This window comes from Aythya ferina, assembly GCF_964211825.1.
Source record: "Aythya ferina genome assembly, chromosome: 17".
NCBI lineage: Eukaryota > Metazoa > Chordata > Aves > Anseriformes > Anatidae > Aythya > Aythya ferina.
In genome coordinates, this window is record NC_140316.1 from 13,112,062 (window position 1) to 13,136,515 (window position 24,454).

Below are 24,454 nucleotides of genomic sequence, written 5' to 3' on the forward strand. Positions count from 1 at the left end.
TTTAGAAATTTCATTCTCAAAGGAAGTGTCAGCAATGGTCTCGTGTGGCTGTCTGAAGGATCCATTTCACTATGACTCTCCAAAATCGATCCGCTTTCGGAGCGTTGGATGTGTATGTGCGAAGTGGTTCATTTATGTAGTTATTGCCATATATATTTGGTAAGTGCAGGGTGATGGGACACGGTGTTGTACACTAAGAAATGTTGCTTGTTTCGCAGGTTGTCTGGCTTGCAACGTGGCTTTTAGTGCTTTGAGCTCTGTGGCAGCAACTCAAGACCATTGTTCTGGTGTTGGGCTGTTCTTGGAAGATGGATGTGGCAGTGGGAACCTGGTGGTGGGAGTTGGGCACAGGAGGTTACTTAACAGGGTGGGGTTACTAGGACAGAGCTGGGTTTCTACTAACAAATGCTTTCAGTTTCATTTATTGCTGTGTGGTTCTCATTTTTGTTCTATTAAAACCACACTACCTGCACTAAAAATCTCAGATTTACACCAGTGTTTCTGAGATTAGATCTTGTTCCGGAGTCTCCTATCTAGGGTTAGATACACCTAACAGATGAAATAGGCAATTAGCCCTTGAAGCAGATTTCAAAAACAATAAGGTGTTCTAGGAATATGCAGTAATTGCCTCTAAAGGGCAGATTTTCCTCTTTGCTCCCAAAGTAGGGCTGTTTTCAGTGATAAGTCTTTGCTGAACAAAGTCTGCAAATTTAGATGGTTGGTTTCTTTCTTATGGGAGGGCAACACGCCAGGACATTGAGCACACTGATCGCAATCTCAGTAAGAATCAATTCGGCAGGAAATGCAGGCACCTACTGCTGCTCAGACCTGGGCTCCTACTGCCAATTTCCAAACGCATGATTATCCCAAAGTACAGTTCTCCTGAAGGAAAAGGCTGAAACACTGTTATAATAGACACTATAAATGGAGGAGCATTGATCGGTTGCTTTCGGTTTCTGTCCTTCAGAAACTTTTATTCCCTCCAGAAGAGTCTGTTGTTAAACTGAAATGGTGCTGGCTCCTGTGGCTATGCAGCCAGTTTGTTTGTCAAATAAAGCCTTTTATGGTACTTTTATGTAGAGAGGAAAGTACCTTCTGAACATACAATAGTTTTCAAAGTTGTCAGTTCTTTCATGAATTAGATGAGTGAAATGACTTCCCTGTCAGCATAAAAACAGAGATGACTTTCTATTATTAACACACACAATGCACGAGGAAGTAAAAGCATTAGGACAAGATTTTTAAAGCTATCAGAATGACATGCAAGAGTACTCACTCTGGAAAGTTAAAGACTAAGTATTTTAAGCTCTCCACCCCCCAAAAAAATATATATAAATCCCAAATATAGAGAGGACACTACTGTTTGTGACACAAAAGGTCAAAGTCTAAGTAGAGTAATGCACCATGGGCAAAAGTTTTTGGATGACATTAAGCCCCCTTGCAGTTAGTTGGTGTTTCACAAATGGCATCTGAAGAACCAGGATGTGACCTAATGCTGTCTATAGCATTTAAGTGGTGAAAATAGAAATTCTCTGTGTGTATTTGAACTCATTCCTGACAAAGATGAACATTGCAAAGGTGAATCCAAGGGAAACTTTGGCCCAGTTGATGCATCAGTCTCACAGCAAAAGGCTCTCAGTTACTTGAAAATGCTTGACTTATTATCTTGCTTTGCATTTTGTCCAAAAATGATACAAAAAAAACTGACCCAATTTTATTTTTATGAGTGTACCTGTTCTTTCTGTTTAATCTGGCCAGTTACACCCTCATCGCTCACAAGCGCTATCAGGAGAAGGAAGAAGTTACCAGCTCAGTTCGCACTAGTGTGAAGGGAGTGGCTCATGCAGTCAGCAGGATCTGGGATACAGCAGAATATGCCATACCAATGCAGGCAAGTCTTAATTTAATGTCAGCATAATATTCAACTTCTGTTGGTACATCTGTGTTTTTTTTTTCCTGATATGTCTCTCCTGGAATGAGCAGCAACATTAAAGGAGACTTTACAAGTGAGACAGCAGTCTACGAAACCAAATCTACCCTTTCTTCCCCGGTACAAGGAAAAAGATTATCCTCTTTTATGATAATTCTGTGGTGCTATTTGTTATGAATTTTTACAAAATCAACAGATTTATTCCAGTATAGTGGTACTAAACGCAGTAGTATCATTACTAGTTAGTGCCAGCATGTTTTTCTTGGCTGCAATGCCAGATTAAAAAATAAAAAATCAGGGCCTTTTTGCCCTGGTTGCTCATTTATGCCCTGATGATGTCCCTGGCTTTTCCTGTTTAAGCCAGATTGAATTTTAATGTCTGTTAAGGGGGTGGTAGAGCAGAAACAGCCTCACAGTCCTTCCAGGTAATGATCTGGAGTGACTGAGGTCTGAAACAAGTCTGTGAAATTTCAGTAAGATTCATTTTCTTTTCTCCGTGTAGTCGAGAGATTCTTTTTTCGTGATGACCAACGTCATTCAGACAGAAAACCAGCTTCAAGGCAGATGCCCTGAGGTAAATATATACATTTATATTTTGTTTTGGTAATTTATATTTAGGATGATGGTATTGAATACAAATAGACAGTAGTTAGGAGCAAATATTAACGTTGATGTAAAAGAGCGGACTGTCCTTGGGACCATCCTGTGCAAGCAAATACTGCTGCTTTTAATGCTTGTATCTCAACAGAAAGAATGCAAAATCTATTTTAATTGCTCCATTTCTTTCCTCTACTCTGGTGTTTCTTGGGGATTCAGTTGTCAGTTGTGACTTTGCCTTGTAGCAATGACCTTGCCAAATGTACCTGCATCGCTTTCAGGAAGTGGTGACATTCAGGCCGGTGTAGCTTCGCTGGCTTTGCTGCTGGTCTTGAGAAAAACCTGAAGGGATGACAGAGTTAGAGAAGTGCTATCAGGCTTCTCTGCTGGAATGGTGCTCTTGCTGTCGCTCATTCCTACGTGTTCCCTTCCTTCCTTTCTGTAGCCCAGATGTGGTAGTCAGCTGCAGCTCTCCTCTTCATTCATCTGCCTGGCCTAGAAGTGGGACTTTGCAGAGTAGTTCCTAAACACAAGTTGACTTTAACTGGCAAAAGTTTATGGAGCTGTTAGTAAACAAAGAAATAGTCCAGTATTAGATTTATTGCACCTAGTAGTACAGAAAAGAGTACACAAAACAGGAAAGGACATAATAAAGGAAAGTGTTATTATAAGCGAGAAAAATATTTTGTTTTCCTTTTTTTTTTTTCAGCTAGCTTAGCCTTGTGCTAGTTATAAGCATAATAATAAGTAAGGATTATACTTTCTCTGCATTATTTTCTCATTATTTACTATTTTTGCATTGAAGTTAAGAAAGACTTTTTACATAGGTTTGGAGAGGAATATATTTATATTGCTCTTTTATGTCATTTTTTCAGGCTCCCTTTGCCAAAGCTATCTGCTCTACAGACAAGTCCTGTGAAAAAGGGAGTGCAGATGTCCACAGTAATGGTAGGTAAATGGCATTTTCAGATTTAAATATTGTTTGTGGGTACTACCTTCTGTTGCATTATTGACCAGTGCAGAACGTACAAGTTCCAACTTGGAGAAGAATTGCAGTAGAACAATACAGAATCCTGAGAGATATCTGATAACCTATTTTTGAAATGACAAAACAGAGTTCTTACCATTTTGTATATGCCCTTTCTAAAAAGAAAAACAGTGAAAGGGAGCAGAGGAAGGGCAAATGTGAAGAGGAGTGCAGACCGTGATGTGAATTAAGACTCCCAGTCACTCCCATTGAAGTTCGTGACTGCTCAGCAAGGGGAGTGACTACAGGATCTTTTTGAAGGGTCTGTAACATCCCCATGATAATTAGTTCTCAGAATGAGACAATGACATCTGTCCTTTTTTGAGGGCCAGTTGTCCAGAAGACATCTTACAGTTTTCATCAGCTATGTGAGTTGTTTGTAGTGCTGGGATTCCTGAATTCAGGCATCTGGCTGAATTAGCGCTTTAGCTGGTAAAGACAGGGCACTCACAAAAAATGCTGACTCTCCAGGAATATAGAAAGAATTAAGTTTTTCTGCTTACCTTTATATCCTTGTTTAATTTGCTTATGTTGTTGAATTAAACTTGTTAATTGCTTATTAATTATTATTGCTTATTAATTGTTAATTAATTCAGTTGACTGAAACAGCTAATTTCTCAGTTTATACCAAGACTCAGATATGTAACTTCATGTAAAACCTTGCAGGAAAGTACTTCATCCTCAGTCCAAACAACAGCAAGTATTGTTGACTCAAGTAAAGGGCTAAATAAGGATTGATGATGTGTGGCAGGACCATGATTTGGTCCTGAACAGAAAGCTGCAAGAATTTATAATGTCAAAATCTCTGCTTTATATTTGAGGAGGAATCCACTGCCATGTGGAAACTCTCTATATGGTGCAAAACTCGTGTTTGCTGAATAAGAGCTGCTTTCTCTACAGGAGTTCAGACAGGAAGATGTGTGCAGTATAATGCAACTCTTAAAACCTGTGAGATCATGGCATGGTGCCCTGTGCCAATGGAGGAACACCCCCCTGTGTAAGTAAAAAATATACCTTTTTTTTTTTTTTTGTGAAAAAAATAAAGGATTTGCTTTGACAGAGTCATACAATTTTAGGATAATCACTTTGCTCAGGCACGTACAGATCTCATGTAAAACAGCTATTTTCTTCATAGCCATACTGTTAATGCTTACTCTATCTAAATGAATTCCTTCTACAATTGTCCTGCTGATTGTGCAGTGAAGCCGGAGCCTCCAGTTTGTAACGTCATACAGCTTCCAGAAAAACAATTTTAGATGTCACAGGCTCATTTTGAGTTCACTAGAGGCATTTAGATCATGAATTCAAATGTCAAGGAAAGTGTGAGATAGGTTTCCTGACTTGGGGTTCTCTTCTGACAGGCTCAGTGCTTTGGGGTGTAGAAGCTCCTTATGGGTGCATTTACCACAGCAAGGTTGCTTCCACCACTCAGAACAGTAGCACTGGATTGGTTGTCTGTGCTGCACAGTAGCATTTGGGGGTCCTCTCCAGACTGAAGAACAGGATCTTCACCCTTTCTAGACAGGTGATGAAATGCTGGCAATACATAATAGTGAGCTGAAGAAAACTGGAGGAAAAAGGCTCTGGGGAACAATGTTGCTGTGACCCAGAGAGTGGAATGGAGGAGCCCTGTGGCCATCTTGCTCTGTAATCGCATAAGTGTGCAGTGTTCCAAGAAGAAACTGGTCCATTTTCTTTCTGTATTAGCCAAAGCATGAAGAAATTTTATAATCGTTTTGATTTCTACAGAGATGCTGGAAATTACGCTCTAAGACTTAGAGTGGATGAGTAATCAATTTTAGCTTCTCTCAACCAGCTTTTGAAATATACATGTAAGAAACCAGGTCAATTACCACTTCCATTAAGTCACTGCTTTTAAAAGATAACAAGCATGATTCTGTGTATATATCCCATCTTTTCTTATTGCCAGAGACTGAGAAGTTTTTCCACTGCCAGGTTCCATCCAGGGCTCACAACACTTCCTGCAGCAACTTTGAGATTTTTTCAGCTCTTTAAAGGAAGTGCCATTACTTTTGCAGACAGAGCTGTGATCCGAAAAAAGGCTCTACCCAGAAACAGGAAGGATATTACTGTTCATACAGCATCCTGGAAAGATATGCATGAGCTTCCTGAGCTATTGGAATCTTAGGATTTTTTTGATAAAGTCTCAGTGACTGCCAGTCACTTCCAAATGTCGTGTTGTGTAGGCTTACTGCCGTGTGTTCCAAAGGGAATTTTGTCGTTTATTACATTGTACAGTTGACACATTCTGTCTTGTTTCCTAATCGTCCTCTACAGTGCCAGTAGTTGATCACTACCAGGGACCAAAAATAATGGATGAGAGGTTTGATCCAAACCTCTGATGTAAAATGTTCCTTCACAATTTTCATTGGCAAGGAAAAAAGGAGGAATTGCTAAATAGCAAAGCTGAGTGTTTGTTTGCTACCAGAACAATATATAAGAGAAAGGTCAGAGCCCAGGAAGTTTTGCCGTCTGGTTGAGATACTGAGGGAGCAATGTTGGGTTTTGGTTACACCCATGATTGTCTTTATTGTCCAAATTCTTTTGAAAGATAAGTTTCATGAGCTATACAGGAGTACTCCTTTTCCTTCCCGTTAGTTATGGCTGGAGCTGAACAAAGGAGCCAAACAAAGCTATTGCATTTTGGCAAGAAGATTCTTTTATTTTTGATTGTTCATTTCTGCCTCAGACAGGGCACAGCTGTCAGATTAGCTGGCCCAAGGATAGGTGTTTACACCACGTTTTCCAGAACATCTTTGGATCAGATTTCAGATGCCTCCCAGTGGATGAGTTGCAGACACTTCCACGTTATAGGTTCATTCATTTTTAGCTCTTTAACAGTTAACATACATTATTCATGTCTTGACTGTTATACACTGAAATTCTTCAGAAGCTCTTATGTCCAGATAGTATCTGCAAGTATTAAATTGGTTTGCAGCCGTGTCTCTCATTCATTGACTTTGTTTAGGAGATGCTGTGAGATGTCCTTCATGGAAACTGTCACCCAACTAATGTGCTTCTAGTCATCACAGATCTCTGATGCAGAGGCATTGCTCAAAGTGCAATGATAGGAAAAATACTGCATGCTTAGAAGCATTGTCCTTGATATGGATGACTGCTTTGAAGACTGTTTACACCCCTTGGAATGGCTGTCCTGATGAAAATTAAAATTTTCCTGACTCATTTTCAAAACGGAGCTGTGCGAATATTCCAGTCCAGCACTGTCCCTGTGCACGACATATACTGCTAAAAATTGCATCTGTTACTCTTCTATAGCCCAGGCAAGTCCTGGGGTGTAGCAGAGATTGTCTCATGCAATCTAGGCCAAGGTTACTCAGCTGGCAACTTGTAGAGAAGTGCCTTCTTTCCTGCCACATTAGCTTCAGAGAGATGACTTTTGAGGAAGGGTAGGACTGGCAGCCTGCTTCCCATGGTGTTTGCAGTTCACCAACATATTTAGTGACACAAACCACTGTCTCCGCACAGTCTGCAGGGTAAGCCCTTGAACTGGTATCTTCTAGAAAGGCAGAACAGCCTTTGATGATGTGATTGACACCTGACTTCCAGAGACATCCTCTAGGAATAAGAGCATGGCTCATTCTTATATTCTTACTAGCTGTGCAGCTCTGGCATAAATGGCCACCTGTCTGCGGAGACCAGCAATGAAACTGCCTTTGTCATTGTGCAGAAATAATCAGCTGTCAAATGGTATAAGCTCTTACTACTATTCTGTAGCAAGAGTTATATGAGAAGTCTTGTGAGCTCATATTTTAGCTGCACGTAGCACACATTTAGGCTCAGCCCACACAAGCAAGAGCAAGAGGGAGAGAACAATTTATATCTAAAACTAAGAGAATGACCTTTATCTTTCTTGGTTCCCTGAGTCACTTAACTCTGCTTTTCAATCTCTTTCTCAGCAAAATCTTCTTCCTACTGACAATTTTCCAGGTAATAAATTAGCATAGCATTAAATGATGCATTTAAGTACAAGAAGTTACTTCATTTGATGTTTCTCTTCTAGGCCTGCTGTTCTGAGGAGTTCTGAAGACTTCACAGTGCTAATAAAGAACAACATTCACTTCCCAAAATTTAATTACACCGTGTAAGTGCAAACATTCCCAAATGCTTTCTGAAGAGTGAGTGGTTGTGCTCTAAAGAAAAGATTGTGTAAATTGGCACCTTCTTTACTCAGAAAGGCTGTCTTCAGGGCTTTATCTGCATGAGCAACAGCTGTTAAGTCTCTAGTCCTATTAATTCTTCAGGAACCAAGAGAAATAGAAGAGCTTGGGATCACAGCCTCCCAGGCACAGGACAATAAAATCGCTCGTTCAGATATACTGGTTTATGTTGGGCTAAAACGACTAAAGTACAATGTAACAGGTGTGTGGTCCAGATTATAAAGTGAAAATATTTAGTTTACTCAGGTAAATTTTGCCTGTGATATATTCAAAGAGTAAAGAATTCATCTTGATTTGTAGATCTCACTTAGGGAAATATAGATCTGGTAGATGTGAAAACAAAAGCTCATGTAAGTACAATCTGAGCACATTTAACACAGCTTCTATTAAGAGTGAAGTCCCTTAGCTGTATTCATAGCTGCTCCAGCTTTTGTTTTTAATTTTAAACAACTCTATGTGTTCTTCACAGACAAAATATTTCACCAAATTTCAATTCTTCCTGCACATTCAACAAGATAACTTCCCCTCTCTGCCCAATATTCCGTCTGGGAGATATCCTTCAGGAAGCAAAAGAGAACTTTTCAGAGGTGGCAGTAAAGGTCTGTGATACTACTTTCTTTTTTATGCTCAGTGTGGAAACTTCTTTCTTTTTCTTCCTGAATATTTTGCTGACTGCCATATAACGGAAGTGTTCTAGGTTTAGAAACAGGTTGTTTGAGAACCAACATAGCCTCACATTTTAAAAAATAAATGTATTTACCATCTCACAGGATGAAACCTGCGTTGACAGAGTTGACACTATTTGGTTTGTATTACTGTAGCTTGTAGAGGCCCTTGTACCACCTTTCATTTAAACAGGCCCTAAATAAGGCTGTCACTCATGATCATCTTTCAATTCTACCAAAGCACATCATAAATCATGTTACTTCAGGAAAAAATTATCCAAAAGTCGGACTGGCACAAATAGTGGCTTATGTTTGGCATTAAAAAGTTCAGCAAAGGCAGCAATCACACTAGTCCTCACACTTACTTTTTCTGTTCCTAGGGAGGAATAATTGCCATTGAAATTAAATGGGACTGTAACTTAGACAGCTGGTCTTACTACTGCAGTCCAGAGTATGGTTTCCGCCGCCTTGATGACAAAACAAGAACCCAATACCCTGGTTTCAGCTTCAGGTAAAAAATGTTAGATGAAGCAAGTAAGGTGTTTTCTGAGTTGAAGCGAAGATGTGATGAGGTATGGAGGATGACAGCTTGGAACAACTGAACATTTGATTCTGCTTTGCTTCAGTACTCATGTCCTTAACTTGCAGTTACTGCAGTTGTATCATCATGGTCATTTTCCAGGTAAGCATGGTTGTATGGTAGGAGGTTTTATTTCTGTGTTGAAAGGCCTAGAAATTTTCCACAAGTGTTCTGGGAGCTAACACAGAAAATAGTTTGGGCAGCTTCCACCATATGGCAATTGAAGCTTTAAACTACCTAAATTTTTGAGTTTCCTGAGGCAATAAAATAAAATAAAATGTTTTGCTAACATCTGGGTAACCCTACAGTTCACTGAATCAAGATTTATTTAAAAGTAAATTAGAGCATTTGGTTCTGTGTTCATACAGCAGACCTACGAAAAATTCTGACAAAAAATCTTGTTGTGACTCTAGTTCTAAATAGTTACACAATTTATCAAATGCATATCAGCGTGTTTAAAATTGAAGTTATCCCTCAGATCTAGGACAAAATTTTTGTGTAACGGCACTTTTTGACTTTGGTTATTATCGTGGGTTTTCATATGTCGGTGATGCTAGCATGAGTGTCTGAGCTGTCAAAGAGCTGCCAATATACGTCAAAGCTGAGTTCTGCTGGAGCTGTGCAAACAAGGAACAAATAGGTGTTCCCTCTCAGCTGACAACCACAGACAGGAGATGGGGGAGAACACAAGTTAAAAGTGGGACAGCTCTACAAGGCTGAGGCCAGCGATGTTTCTATTCAATAGACTTCTGCAGGCAAAGGGGATTTCTTAGGCTTTTGGAGGAAGACTGGAGTAGTTTTGAGGATATTAGTATCAGATTAACAGCTAGGGTCAAAATGCCAAGAATGGGTTTGCCCGAAATCCTGTTTTTTAAGCATCAAAATACCAGTGGAAAGATTATTTTGCTGTGGTGCAGTTGAAATGTGTGCTGAAAGGAAGTAAAACTTTAGTATCCAGGAAGTGAGCTTCATCTGAGAACACAGGCAAGCCTGCTGGGAGAGTGTACAGGATACCAGACAACATCCAGATGGCCTGATTCTACAGCTGTTAATCAAGGGGTTTTATTGGCAAAAGAAAGCCATTCTGTGATGTCTGCAAAATTTAAAAAAGAGGTGCAGAGTAGGTCTGTGCAGCAATTCAAAAAGTGAAAACAGTGAAAGTTGAAGGATGATGAATAGTTTGAACACAATACCATTTAAAACAGCCATGGGTGTTTCAGGGAAGAATGTGCACAAACTATGTCACAGTGTTGAGCTAGTGTATGCAAACCTGTATAAACGGCTGCTGATTTCAGTAGAATTACCCAAAGGAAATGATCCTACAATAAATATATTTCAAGAAAACTTTTATTCATCAGTGTGGCATTTCATAAGAATGTAACATACTATCAGATCAGAGGTCCATCCAGCCAAGCATCCCAAAGCTAGCAGAGATCAGTAGCAGAAGAAAACTTTGAAAAGACCCTAAGAAACAGGTTATAGAACGCTGCTTCCCCTGCAGTCCAGATGGGGACTCTGGGCAGGTTATAACCTGTCTGCATGGAGTCCTATTGCTTTTAGCCCAGTTCCAGAGGAAATTTTGTGATAGACTTGAATGGGAAGATGTAAGCCTTCTAAAAGAAAATAACTACTTGAGGTGCAAGGGAACAAAGCTTCAGACGGTGGTCAAGAAAGCTCCCAACAGGTCATCTCTGAGCACAAAGCTGTTACAGAGAAGAAAGCTTGTATGCCATCAAGAAGAAATATGAAATAACCTCTACCATGAGGGCTAGAGAAAACCTCTGATCCTGAAAACAGTTAGGAAAACTTTAAAATAAAGCCTAAATGACCTGCAAGCTTTGGAGGCTAAGAGCTGGCTGGTAAAACATGCATTGGTCACAGACTTTGGAACCATTCAGCACAAGCAAAAAGGGTATTTCATATCTGTGCAAGCAAGAAGAAAGCAGAACACATTATGCTGTGTTTTTCTGAGTGACTTTCCTTCAGAGAATTTTAAATCGTATCTCTGTGAATGAGAAGCAAATGATCTAGGAAACTGATTAAGAGTAGTCTAAAAGTCTGACAAACTTAGCTTGGAGTAGAATGCAAAGGGAATGCGAAATACAGAGTGGAATCAAGTAAAAGCTTGCTCTGGGCTGGTTCATTAGCATCAAGATGGCAAAGCAGAGCTGCAGGGACTGAACCCAAAGAGTAAAAAAAGGAGGAAAAAGTATTTCTTCTTTAGTTGTCTCTATAATCTGAATGAGTAAACCAAGACACTGGAAATCAGAAGGCTAAGCTGATAGTATTTATGCTAGACATATCCTCTTAAACACAGTTACTCTTCTTGTAGTAGAACAGGCAGCCAACTATAAAAACAAACTTTGATTAACAATGACAGAGTGATCTGTGAGTATCTGACACCCACGGAACTAACCTTGCAGCCCTTTAGCTCAGCAAATTGCAATTCAAATTATTTATCTAAATGAAGGAGAAGAGGATTTAGAGATCACTCAAGTAAACCAGTCAAGAACAACACAGCATTTTAAATCCTGACAGCAAGTCTGAGGCAAAAGACATACGGTATTGTTTTCAGTAGCTGAGAATTAGTGCCATTGTGTGTTTTAGTAAGTCTTTCAGTTTAATGTAATGATTTTGTCTGTACTGCCAGCTTTTCATTGTCAGGCTTGAAAAAGATCTCATTGTTGCATGCTCTGTGACTGTTTATTTATCCATAAGCTGATGTGAGCTGTGCATCAGGAGGGTCATGTTGTTGATAGAATAAGAAACTGGAAGTTCATAAAGGCCCATGTGATTCTTGGCACTCTCTGCTGCTTAAGGAGTTGGAAATGAGTGATAATCCAGCATGCTGAAGTGTCCTCAGGAGTTCAGAGCAGGTAGTGGAAAATGTAGCATTAAAAGACTTAAGAACATGGACACTTTTGCCATTGCCAGTTCCTCACATATTCTTGCTAGGGTTTTCTAACTGCTTTACCCATGGTTGAACTTCTCTCTGTAGCTTTAGGTTCTGATTTGAACGGTGACAGCAAAACACTCCTTGGACCTTAGCTAGATTTTTAATTTGCTTAAATCTCTACATACATGTGGATTAATTTAGTTTAGACTGCCAGCGATGAAGCTGGCTTCATGAACTGTTCCTGAATGCTTCTTCCAGCATTTCAGAAGGCTGTAAGGAAGAAGGCAAAAGAAACTACACCCCCTTTTGTGTTCTGCACCGTTGTATCATTGTATTCCCTAGGGAAGCCACACTGATCTTCATTTGTTCTTTTGCAGATTTGCAAGGTACTACAAGCTACTAAATGGAAAGGAGCAGCGAACACTTTTCAGAGTCTATGGAATACGGTTTGATATCCTCGTCTTTGGCACAGTAAATGCAATTGTTTTTCTTTGTGGAGGGAGGAGAGAAAAAAACTTACCATTTCTTTAGCCCTACGTCTGCCATATTCCCCTTTCCCCTCTTCTGTCCATCATTCTGGAATGGAAGTCATGTCAGATTAGTAGATCTAAACTCAATTGGCATAGGAGAACAAAGCTGAGAATGAAATAGCAGGGTTGAGAGAGACAGGGTTGTTGTTTAGACAAAGAATAACAGGTATCTTGTCTATCATGAACCTTGTGTGTCACCGCTGTTTCCCTCTCAATTTGTTTATTTTCCCCTGCAAAGTGTTAGAGATAGTTTATGTAATCTTGGGATTGGATGGATGAATCATTGTGAAAGGACAAAAAGAGAACTGGCATTCAGATGAGTGAGTGGTTATAGATCTTGCTACCCAGATATTCTTTTATGCTTCCTTTAGGGTGGAAAATTTGGAAGTGTTGAACTCTTCACATTCATTGGATCCACAATCACCTATTTTGGTTTGGTGAGAGACTTGGTTTTTGTGTTAATAGAGCCAGTTCTGGAGAACTCCAGTCTCATTAAGAAAGTGGAATCACTACTTGCTTTTCTTTCTTATGCAGGCTTTTACTGCCATTGAAATCTTTTTTTTCTTATACAATTGCTCCTGCTGCTGCAAAATACCATTCTGTGATAATATAATCAGGAAGAAGTATGAGACTGTGCTGGAGCCAAAACAGGTAAAGAATGCAAATTGCTGTTCAGTAGACACACAAATGCCACAGATCAAACCCTTCGTAATTGCTGTGTGGTTCATTCCTGCTTCACTGCTTGGGCTTTGTTCTTCTGCACCCTGCGTGCAGCCTGCAGTTGTGGATTTAGGAGATCAGAGATTTTTGTGAGAGGGATTGTGGGATCCAGTGCATAAAGGAGTTGGCAAAGGGAACTGCCTCCTCCTTTTCATGCCAGAGAATCTCCAGGTAGCTTCTATGGAGCTGTGCACTGCATGGCTGCAGTGGGCTCTGCACATAGATCATTGGCAGAGCAGAGCAACACCATCTCTATCAGAGAAACACGCTGGGAGTAGTGACCCTTTAAAATAGGGGAAGGAGGTCACAGAAGGGTTATCTACAAAGAAGGCTTTGCTCAAAGGCTCTTCCCTGCCAACCTGAATTTCCTCTTCCTCTTTTTCAAGGCATTACCAGTTATTACTCTTGGGTACACCTGCTAATTCCCCAGCATTTTAGACACACGTTTTTTAAAGAAAGGCAAAGATGAACTCTCCACATAAAGGCCCTGCACAACCGCACTCCTGCAGTTAGCTACAGTTAGTTCCATAACCTCTCTTCCTCTTAGCTTTGTCTGTCCCTGCTGCTGCCCATGTCCTTGCTATCCCAGATACTGGGATACATCTACTCTTGCAGCACACAGTTGCAGGGAACTGTTGTCAGCATACAGACTGCAAAACTGTGCTATATCCCCAGCTTTCTAGGTAACTATTCCAGCTGACAGTGCTCATTTCTTCTGCTGTACAGGTGATGCTTGTGTCCTATGTTGATAAGCCACATGTTATTTTGATAAAGAAGCCTCTGAAAACAAGCTTGCAGTATGCTGAAGGCAGCATTTTTGAGGTAAAGGCAGACACTTAACCTTCGGGATTCCCTCTTCAGAAAGGAGAACTGAGGAATGTCATTTCAAACTGATTTGGATTTCCCCTTCCCCATATTTCTAGATTAGATCCTGAGGGACTAAAAATGGATTCCTATTGCCCCCCTAAAGTTAGTAAGTCCTGTGACCAGAGGATGTATTTTCTAGAGTCAGCTAAAAACTGCTGCTTTCCTGTAGTGGGCATGTGCTAGTGGGAGTGTGTTGGTGTTGAAACAACTTGTAAGGTGTCAATTCGATTTTGCAAGGGTGGGCGTTGGCAACACAGAAAGATAATCCTCCTCCAGATCTGCTGATCTATCATCATTATACTTATTGTGCTGTGTCAAATGAAAGACCCAGTGGTGAGGATCACTGTTGTAAATTCTCTCTGCAGATGGATGAAACAGCAGCAATGCTTTATCATCTAATTTATGTTGGGAATTGCTTTGCAGAATCACCCTGTGAAATTCAGTGATCCTTGCAGCTTCTTCACCAAGGAGCCCAGGGAGAACCATGACACTGAAGAATCTCAGCTTAGTTGGCTAATGCAAAGCACCCGTTCTCCGAAGTGCCCCAAGTGGTGCTGCTGTGGCCAATGCAATCTGACGCAGAAGTTCCACGAGCAGCTCTGCTGCCGCAGCACAGATGGGCCGTGCATCACAACCACCTATTGGTTTAAGAAGCTGGTGCTGTCTAAAGAAACCCTGAATAAAGCCCTTCTCTACGAAGACCCCTTTCTGGACCTGAAAGGTGACAATACCAGCAATCAGCTACGTCATGCTGCTTACAAGCAGTATGTTCACTGGCGTTTTGGCTCTTTTGAGTTGGAAGACAGAGCTGTCATCCCAAGTTGCTGCAGAGGGGTGATTAGAAGTACTTATCCTAAAGCAGATGGCAACTATACTGGTTTTAAGATAGAATGAGGAAGCAGCACAACTTGAGCTCATGCTGTGGCTTACCGTGGGCATTTAACCTTTGATTTCTTTCATAGGATTTTTTTTTTTTTTGATACGTGTAAAAGAAGAAGAAAAAGAAAGTGTGTGACTTCCCAAAATCTTTGCTGTGCAGCTGAATTGTTGTATATTGTCATTAGAGAGGGACTGTTGCCTACTGTTTGACTTAGAGGAACAAGTACCTTGAGCTGAAGTACGTACTTCTCCCTTTGTTTCGCTCTGTGACTCACCCTGTGTGGTTTAGAAATGTAGCCTCTGGGGTGAACTCTTAAGGCTACGTTTTAGTGAGAGGTTCCAGGTCTCCTGTCTTTGCTTTGGCGTATGCCAGACTCCCAGATGAGTGAGGAGATGACCAGCACCCTGAAAATAAGATGGAGCCAAGAACCATCTAAAAGCATGACCCCTGAAAGAAGGAAGCCCAAAAGAGAGATCAGTTGAAGATGTAGTCCTGAGCATTTCTCTCCCCTAGCCTCACCACCTTGCTGCAGCTCTGGATCAGAGGTTCTGGAAGGAGGCCAGTGAGTATGCATTTTCATAACTCGCTGTTAAAGGCCTGACAGTCTGTCCAGATTAAACAGGCTTATTTTAGATTTCAGTGGCACAGAGAAAGCATTTTCTGAAAAGCCCAGCTGTTCTCTTTGTATTGGTCCTTTTACCTTAAACCGGGAATTACAGTGGAAAGTACTTTTACCATCTTTGTCTAATATTTTCAGGCATTTCATTCATATTCATTGAATTTTAATGTTAGTCTTTGTCCTCCTGTTTGCTCTTAGCTTCTAACAGGCCTTGCCTCCTACACCTCCTCCTACTGCATGCAGCACAGTGCAAGTTGCTTTTTACAGTGATGCATAAGGCCACAGCCAAGGAACAGCAAATTTAGGGTAGATTAATCAGTGCTCCAACACCTTTTCAGTTCTTTCTTTTTGTTGTACTTGGCCATGTTCTATTTTTGTAGAAACAGGGTGAGAAGGATTGTAACGTGTATATTTTGCACTCCTTTCAACTAAGCTTTGTTCTCTCCGAGCTAAACCAGCAGTTTGCCGTTTCAATTCCCAACATACATTTTGGGATATATGGCTGGGAGATTGTCAGCTATATTTCTATCTTCAGTTGTAATATACATTAATTGTATTAACATTCACATTGCATCATTTTATATATCTAGAGTGAGAAAAGATTACAGTTGGCATGAATGCATTCCTGTTCTGACACGTGCGCTATCTTTCCTTTTGGAAGAATTACAATGGATATTCACTTAAAACTGTGATTTTTAAGTTCTTTTCACTTTTCTCATGTACGTTTTTCTTTAATACCCCCCCCCCCTTTTTCTCCTGTCACTTTTAACTGGCTTTGTAATAAACAGAGCATTTTTACTAGTTGAGTTAGAATCTCTTCAATGATTTTGCAATGTCTGAAAACCCCACCGCCACTTGGTGAGCTCTCTTCATCTAATTCTTTGCCTGCTACTTTCTTTCCCCGTAACCTTGCTAACAACGAGGAGTGTGGAAAAACAAACAAACCAGAAAAAAAAAAAAAAAAAAAAAAAAAAAAAAAAAAAAAAAAAAAAAAAAAAACAGGACCCACAAGTGCCCGGTTCTTTCTTTTAACACGCATTTTTAGGCCCCAGGCCACCCCCGCTGCCCTGCCGGGGTAGCTGAGGGGAGCCTGTGGGCAGAGCGTTGCCCCGGCTCATCCCGGGGCGCCCCACAGGGCTCAGGGCCGCGGGGCACCCCCTTAACCCTGCCGAAAACAGCCCGGGGAGAGGCCGCAGGGGCGGCTGGCAGGCAGCTTGTGGAGAACGGGCGGGGAAGGAGCTGGGGAAGCGCCGGGAGCCGCTCCGAGCCCCGGGGGCTGCCGCGGCGCTCTCCGGGCTGCTCGGGGCGCTGTGGCTCCGCGGCGGGGCGGCGGCGCCCTCTGCCCGCCGTGTGGGGCCGGAGGGCGGCGGGCAGCCCGCCCGTCCTTCCCGGCCGCCGCCATGGTGTGGTGCGGGGCCGTGCAGAGTTTTCTCTTCGAGTACGACACCCCCCGCATCGTCCTGATCCGCAGCCGCAAAGTGGGGCTTGTCAACCGCGGGGTGCAGCTCGCCATCCTCGCCTACGTGATCGGGTGAGCCGGGGGCTTGGGCGTTGAGGGAGGCGGGCTGCTGTGAGGGAGGAGGGCGGGAGGCTCCTCATGGGAGTCCCGAGGGGCTGAGGGGGCAGCAGGGGTCGGTTTGGGGCTGCCCTAAAGGCGGAGGCTCCCCGGGGCTGAGGGGAAGGAGCCGGCGGCTGCCCGGGTCCCCGGTTCTGTCAGGGAGGCGCTGGGAGGCGGGAAGCGACCCCCGGGGCGCTGAGGGGAGGGCTGGGGTCGTGCCTGAGAAGAGGGAGCGTGTGGGATAGGGGCGTTTTGGGGGAAGAAATGTGTGGGATAGAGGCGTTTTGGGGGAAGAAATGTGGGGTGAGCTCAAGGAATAGGGCAGATGTGTGCCTGTTGGTGACGGTAACTGGGTCTTGGCTGCTTCAAATCACTTTTCAGAAGGACGTAAATGGCGTAAAGTTTGGAGAGGGGTTGGTGGCTTTCCCTCCCACCTGTCGCTAGGTCCCAGGTAGCATTTTATAACATATAAACGCTCGCACGAGGCAAAGAGCGTTGTGTTGTGAGGAAAGACCTGGCAACCAGGTGGTGGACAGCGCGCCATGAGAGAGAGGCAGCAGGTCAATGTTTTACTGACAGGAAATACCCCTGCAGTGTGGCCCCATCCCTAGGAGCAAGGAAAAACCAGGGCAGCCCCTCCTGGTCACAGGAGCAAAGATTGTGCTTTGTGTGTGGATTGCTGCAGTCTGAGAATATATGAAATATCAGTGTAAGCTGTAAAAGTTAACCTAATTCCCAGTTGTCCTGAAATGTTTTTTGAGGAGATGGATCCTTCACTGGCAGCAAAGGATGTGAGTGTATAGCTTTTACAGTAAGTGCCAGTGGAAACCTGAAAACTGTAATTATTTAAGGCATGTAGTTGGGAAAAGTCATGAACTGGTTATCCTGAGAGTTGCATCCTTACACCTCTCACTAACAGGGGGTTTCTGCAGCGTACTCTCTGTCTCTTTCTCATTCCTGCACACAGCTGGTGAAAGGAAACTTCATCCTATTCTCGTTTAATACCTAAATAAAAAGCCAAAAATAGATGGTGTGGACCAGAGCCAAAGGGCCTGACCCACCACCTATACAGCAGAAAGGGCCATCCTGACTGTCCCGAGTCAAAGTGACGTTTGCTTGGCGATTGTAGTGGAGACCATGGCAGAGCCCTGTGCTGCTTCCCCTCTTGTGAACTGATCTTCACCTGTGGGAGTGGGAGGACATACATACAATTATGCAGTAATGAGACACTGCCAAACCACTTAAAAAAAAAAATAGAAGGGAGATGGCTGATCCTGTGACTTTTGTAGCAAAACACTGTGAAATTGTATGGACCTGCCTTTTCAGGTTACACATGGAAAAAGGTGAAATTCCCACTGCCTGTGCTAATTTATGATGTTTAGCTGTTTTTTGTTGTGTGCTGTGTGGTTTGATTTCTTTATTTTTTTCTTGCAATCCCTATCTTGCAGCTGGGTCTTTGTGTGGGAGAAGGGCTACCAGGAAACAGACTCTGTGGTCAGTTCTGTAACCACAAAGGTGAAAGGAGTAACGCTGACAAACACATCCTCCTTGGGAGCCAGGGTCTGGGATGTAGCTGACTATGTCATCCCTCCTCAGGTATGAATCATTTCACATGCAGACGGTGGGTTTTCTAAGAAACAGCTGCTGCTCTGCCAAAATCCACTGAGGTCTGGAGCAGCTTTTGCTCCAGCATGGCCTTTATACAAGAGAATGTAGCAAATAAAGCAGATTAGGAAGCTTGTTTCAAGCAAAGTGTGTGTGTGTGTGTGTATGCATATGAAGGATAATTTTGCAGACTTAAGGAAAAAGTTGTGGCAATAACCACATCCTCCCTCTTACTCTCAAAGGCAAACAATTCAAAGATAATTTGTTGGCAGAAGCCCAAGGAATAGCCTGCCACTCATCTGATCCGGAACTGAACAGGAGGTATTGCTGTAGTTACTGATTGGTGGTGTGTCTGCAGGAATCTGCGCTGTGTGGGAAGTACGTGGCCTTCAGGGTTGGCAGACGTGGCCAAGCTGCTAGTTGTGGGTCACTCTGTCTGCGTCAGTTGTGGTGCAGAAAGTGATAGTATCCAGCCAGTTTTTGGCTGAGTGATTGTATTTGCATATTAATGGAGCAGGAGGAAAGAACAGATCCCAACTCATATAGATCTGAAAGTAATGGAAGTGGTGTTCACTGCAGAAACAAACCAAGACTGGTCAAATATTCAGTAGATATACTGGAAAAAAAAAAAAAGTGAGAGTTGTGAACAAGCTTGCAGCTGGATTTTTATTCCTAGTCATGCCTTGTAACTCCCAGAATAGCTCTGTGATCTGTTTTCATATTGTAAAGGAGGGGCCAAGTGGGAGGACAGAAGGGGTTGCTAGCCCCACATTCCTTCCTCTGCCCAAAGGCAGTGGTATCAGGCGATATTCGTGGGATCCTGCTCCTTTAGCAAGCCCCCTCTGCAGGACCATCTCAGCTTTGTCAGTAAAGACATTTTGACATTTGGGGCAGTGCCGTGGATATGCTGTGCATAGTATTGTCACTCTTAAATTTCCTTCTTGCTTTGCATGCTCAGGAGGAGAACAGCGTGTTTGTCATGACCAACATGATATTCACACTAAACCAGACCCAGGGCCGATGTCCAGAGGTAGGTACAGGGTCTGCTTTAATCCTACGTGGTGTGGTCAGGAGTGTGGGGAGGGATGGTTTTGGAGTTTTGTTTAATTGTTGTTCCTGTCCAGCTTCCAGATGATAAAACAGAGTGCAGCAAGAACAACAGCTGTGTTCCAGGATATGTCAGCACCCACAGCAATGGTAGGAAACTTGCTGCAAGGGCTCTTTCATTCTGTGTTGTGATATCTCTGCGCTGTGCCCACTCTCCTGTGAAGGAAGCAGCATTCCACTTGAGTCTCCTTGTTCTCATTCTTTCCTACCTAAGAGAACTGAAAAGGAAGCTCACATTTTTCTTCCAGGGAAGAGCAGATGTGCTTAACTGCGTTGGGTGGATACTGGATGGATGTGTGCTTTGGTGAGTTAGTAAACAGTGTGAGAGCTTTTTCAAGACCTTAAGTCCATGAAGCAGTTTCACATGCATAGATGAGGATCTGACTTGGAAAACGCTTCTTTCTCTGAAATTGTACTACAAGTTGCAATGGAAAATAATGAGGATTAGACAGTGGCACTTCCCTTCCAAGCAGACTGCTTTCACCTTAAAGAGTGAGGAGACATCACAGGGCAAATACTACCTCTTTACTTTTCCTTGGGAGTGTCTCCGTGTGCATGTCTTTCCAGGCATCCAAACTGGGAAATGTGTAAATTACAACGACAGCATCAAGACCTGTGAAGTCTTTGCATGGTGCCCCGTGGAGGATGACTATCACATACCCAAGTGAGAGCTCTGTCTTCTTACTCTGTGGTGGCCCTCCTGAGAGCAGGCCAGCAGTGCACAGCTGGTTTCTGCCACAACCAATGGCGTTTCCTTATGCATTACTATTGGGAAAAGCTAAAGAGGTTATCATCAAAGGCCCTGCAGTGATGAAGACCTTGTATGTGAAAATATAAATGAAACTTACTTATTTTTTTCTGTTGTTTTGCAGGCCAGCATTCCTGCAAGGAGCCGAGAACTTCACCATTCTGGTGAAGAACAATATTTGGTATCCCAAATTCAACTTCACCAAGTAAGTAGTGTGCGAGGCGTTGTGCTGCCTGGCCTCCTGGACAGTAAAGGGGAGCTGGAGAAGCGGAAGAAGATGCAACAGATCTCCTCTCTCTGTTCCCCTATAGACGAAACATCCTCCCCACTATCAACTCCACTTACCTCAAGAACTGCATCTATGACTCCAAGACAGATCCCTTCTGCCCTATCTTTCGCCTAGGGAAAATAGTTGAAGCTGCAGGGCAGAACTTCCAGGAGATGGCTGTGGAGGTATTTGGCAGACCTTTCTCTCGGGTGTGTAGGATAGGAGCAGTAAGTAATCATCCCCCCCGCCTGGTGGCATGAGCCATGGGACGTGCATTAGCTGCAAAATGGAGAGCTGCCCTGGCCAGAGGGAGCAGAGTCAGCTCTACTTAGCAACATTTGGCCTTGGGTGCCTTGGTGGGGCTATGTTCTCCTGTAGCAGTGGGAAAGACTGGGCGTGCACCATGAGCCAGTGATCAGGGTCCTGCTCGGCCCAGAGCCCTGTGCTAGGCTACTCAGGCTCTTGGACTGCTCACCAGCTCCTCTCCTCTGCTCTGCAGGGTGGAGTCATGGGGCTGCAGATCAACTGGGACTGCAACCTTGACAGAGCTGCTTCCTACTGCGTGCCGAAATATTCCTTCCGGCGCCTTGACAACAAGGACACTGCCCACACCGTCTCACCTGGGTACAACTTCAGGTAACGTGGCAATGGAAGGGACCCTGCTGTGCCCGTGGCTCCGCCTGCCATTGGCACAGTGTTGCAGGCTGCCTGCGCTCCTCTGGCAGTTGCAGCTGGTCCTTGGGCTTCCTCTGATGCTGTAAAACTTGCTTGGAGGTTTTCTTTGGTGCTGTGAGATGTAAGGGGCAGGGAGCACGGGGGTGGGAGGCTGAAGGGCCTCCTTCACTGTACAAGGTGAGGGAAAAACTAGCCTCTAGAAGGTGTCTCTGTCAGTCAGAGACCAGATCTGCACCAGGAGCATCCTTCTGGCGTACACCACCACGTACAGGTGCTGGTTGGTATGGGTGGGTTCAGTACCACCAGTAAAGCTGCTGCCATGCAGACAGAGCACATCCGTGTTTGGGAGGTGCCAGGCCTGCAGGTATTGGGGTGTCAGATGATTCAGGCTGGAGGATATCGCGGCCCAGCTGGTGCAGGCTCTGAGATGCTCTTGCTAATTGCAGACCATGGTGCCTGCCCTTACCAATCCTTCCTGTTCTCTTTTACCCTCTTCTGTGCTTCCTCCTGGCTTAGTGAACCATGTGACAGAGTAAGTCTAATCTCACTTATTTGTTCATATTCCTTTTCCGTGTCATTTGCGTGCGAGTCACGTTGTGTGGGACAAGGAACCGCCTTTGTGTGCCGAGCTGAGCTGTGAGCTCTGCTGCCTCCCGCGCTGCCTGCTCCCGGCCCTGCCCTCTTGTGGCTGCTGTGCTCCTGCAGCCTCCTGCTCTGTGAGGGGCTGATTCTCATGTGTAGCTGAATTTCTTCCTATCTGTCCTTCTGCTCACCTAACTTCCTCCTTTCTCTATCCTTTAGAAGTCTCCTGACTGGGCTGGTGCTAACTGCAGTTTTAAACTTGCCTCTTCTGAGCTTTTCTCTTGTATGTGCTTGCTTGCATGTAAACTAATCTGTGGAAGTACAAATGTTTAGCCCATCCTTTTGGGATGGGGAACACACCTGGATGCTGCATGAAAATCACATAAGGATCCTCAACATTTCCAGCTAAGTTCTGACCTATCTTTTTTTTTTTTTTTAGGTTTGCAAAATACTACAAGGATAGCAGTGGCATTGAATCACGGACACTTGTCAAAGCCTATGGAATCCGCTTTGATATCATAGTGTTTGGAAAGGTAGGGCAACTTCATTCCTGGAGGTTGTGGGGTGAGGGCTTTCAGAGACGCAGAAAAAACATATTTAGCCTTGTAACTGTCTTCCAGGCAGGAAAGTTTGATGTAATTCCTACAATGATTAACATTGGCTCTGGCTTAGCACTGTTTGGAGTGGTAAGTGACTGCACTAGGACTGAATTCTGGGTTAGTGGCTGAGTTCTGAGGATCATTGCCTTAAATTCTTCCAATCTCCACTAGGCTACAGTGCTATGCGACCTTGTTGTCCTGAACTGCATGAAGAAGAAATACTACTATCGGGAGAAGAAATACAAATATGTGGAGGATTATGAGATGGTAAGCATCAATGAAAGCAGGGCGAGATGCCTGTGGAATCAGAGGAGGAAGCATTCTGAAACAGGATGTACAAAGTCCACATCAAACACAGGCTTTGCACCACAGCTGTGAGGAAACTTTGTCCTCAGAGCAGCTCATTTTTACTTCAGAGCTGTTGTGGGGAGAAGCACTAGAAAAAAATATTGTGTTTCCTGGGCAACCACTCTCGGAGAGGGAAGTGTATGTTCAAGAACTTGTGCTCCCACTGCATCTCTCTTCTGGGTTGCCATCCTTGGCAGTTGCCTCCCACAAGCTGCAGACAGTTCTGCTGCTTTCAAATCCCCCTAAAGCCTTTAGAGGTTCCTCCTGCTGCAAGCAAACACAGCCCCTGGGCAGGTGTTTTCTGAAACCAGGCTGCTGATGGCCAGTTCCACTCCCCTTCAGGAGCTAAAGGATCCATCAGGCCAGTAGGACTTAGCCCTCCTCTTGCCTCTGGTGGGGTTCCTTGGCTGGTGCTGAGGGCAGAGCTGTGCTCTGCAGCCCTGTGCTCAGTAGGCAGTGCAGAAAAAGGAGGATTTCTGAGTCAAAAGACCTGCTGCCACTGGCACTGTAAAGTCTGAGTCCAGTAGCAGAGAATAGATCGCCTGTGCAGAGAGGGTTTTGTGTGAGAGGAAGTGGAAGAACAGTTCTCTGGCAGATAAACGTAATCTCTGATCTTTGCAGGGAGACGGCGAGACCTACGGAACCGACTCCTGATCTCCTGCTGCTGCAGCACCAGCTGCTGCTGTGAACCGACGCTGTGAATGTTTCCCTGACCCTGCTGTGAGACCTGCCCCTCTCTTCCTTGGAAGGAAGGGGGGAACAAACCTAAGAAAGGGATGTTCTTCACTACTTGCTAACTTTTGCTAGCCAGAACCAACCCCCAGAGAGGAGAACTGGATCTGTCTGTTCTTTCCAGGTGAACTGCACTAAGCACATACAGAGCCTCGTGGTTTTGTGCCAGACCTCTGCACAGATGAGCTTGGGATAACGTCATTGTCATTTCAACAGTCCTCCTTTCCCTGAGCTCAGTGGTAGCAGAGAGCAGCAAAGGCTCTTCCTTACAGCAAACGTGGCTCCTGGCATGTGTTGCCTAACCTTAGGAGAGCAGTTATCAGGTCACTTTTCCTCATCATGAGGGATGGTGATGTTTAGGTGAGACTTCCTTCTATTTAATTGTCCCCAAGCTCCAGTGGCCATCAACTGAGATAAAGCAGTGCCCCATTCCCTTGTGCTACGGTACGTGGTTTACTGGTTATAAGTCCTGTTTTCTGTTTTGTTGTGCCACTGTGCTAAAATTTGCTTTCTTTTTTAATAAAATGTTAACTTCTATCAGCCCTCTTGGCGTCCTGCAAGCTGGGTTTTGTTTTTGTTTCATTCTTGATTTGCCTGCTGCTGCTCTGAGCACCAAGCTGAGAATAACAACTCAAATGGTGTCTTGCCAAGAGTCAGCTCTCCAGTCTGTGCACACGAATAGCCCACAAATAATTCACATTGTCTCCTCCTTGCCCAAGATC

The 24,454-nt window shown here is 43.7% G+C and overlaps 1 protein-coding gene across 1 annotated transcript; it reads left to right on the forward strand.

The window, feature by feature from the left end:
• On the forward strand, positions 1-24,274 carry LOC311446275 (P2X purinoceptor 7-like). The gene is made up of 25 exons (XM_084539244.1): positions 1-159; positions 1,759-1,891; positions 2,433-2,504; positions 3,403-3,475; positions 4,455-4,551; positions 7,597-7,677; positions 8,223-8,352; positions 8,799-8,929; positions 12,272-12,365; positions 12,796-12,861; positions 12,959-13,075; positions 13,871-13,966; positions 14,435-14,904; positions 16,676-17,041; positions 18,517-18,664; positions 19,632-19,703; positions 19,798-19,870; positions 20,348-20,444; positions 20,653-20,733; positions 20,840-20,981; positions 21,296-21,432; positions 22,493-22,586; positions 22,674-22,739; positions 22,824-22,919; positions 23,622-24,274. The coding sequence occupies exons 1-25, from the start codon at positions 35-37 to the stop codon at positions 23,652-23,654; spliced, it is 3,090 nt and encodes a 1,029-aa protein (XP_084395370.1). The 5' UTR covers positions 1-34; the 3' UTR covers positions 23,655-24,274.
• The last annotated feature ends 180 nt before the right edge of the window (positions 24,275-24,454 follow it).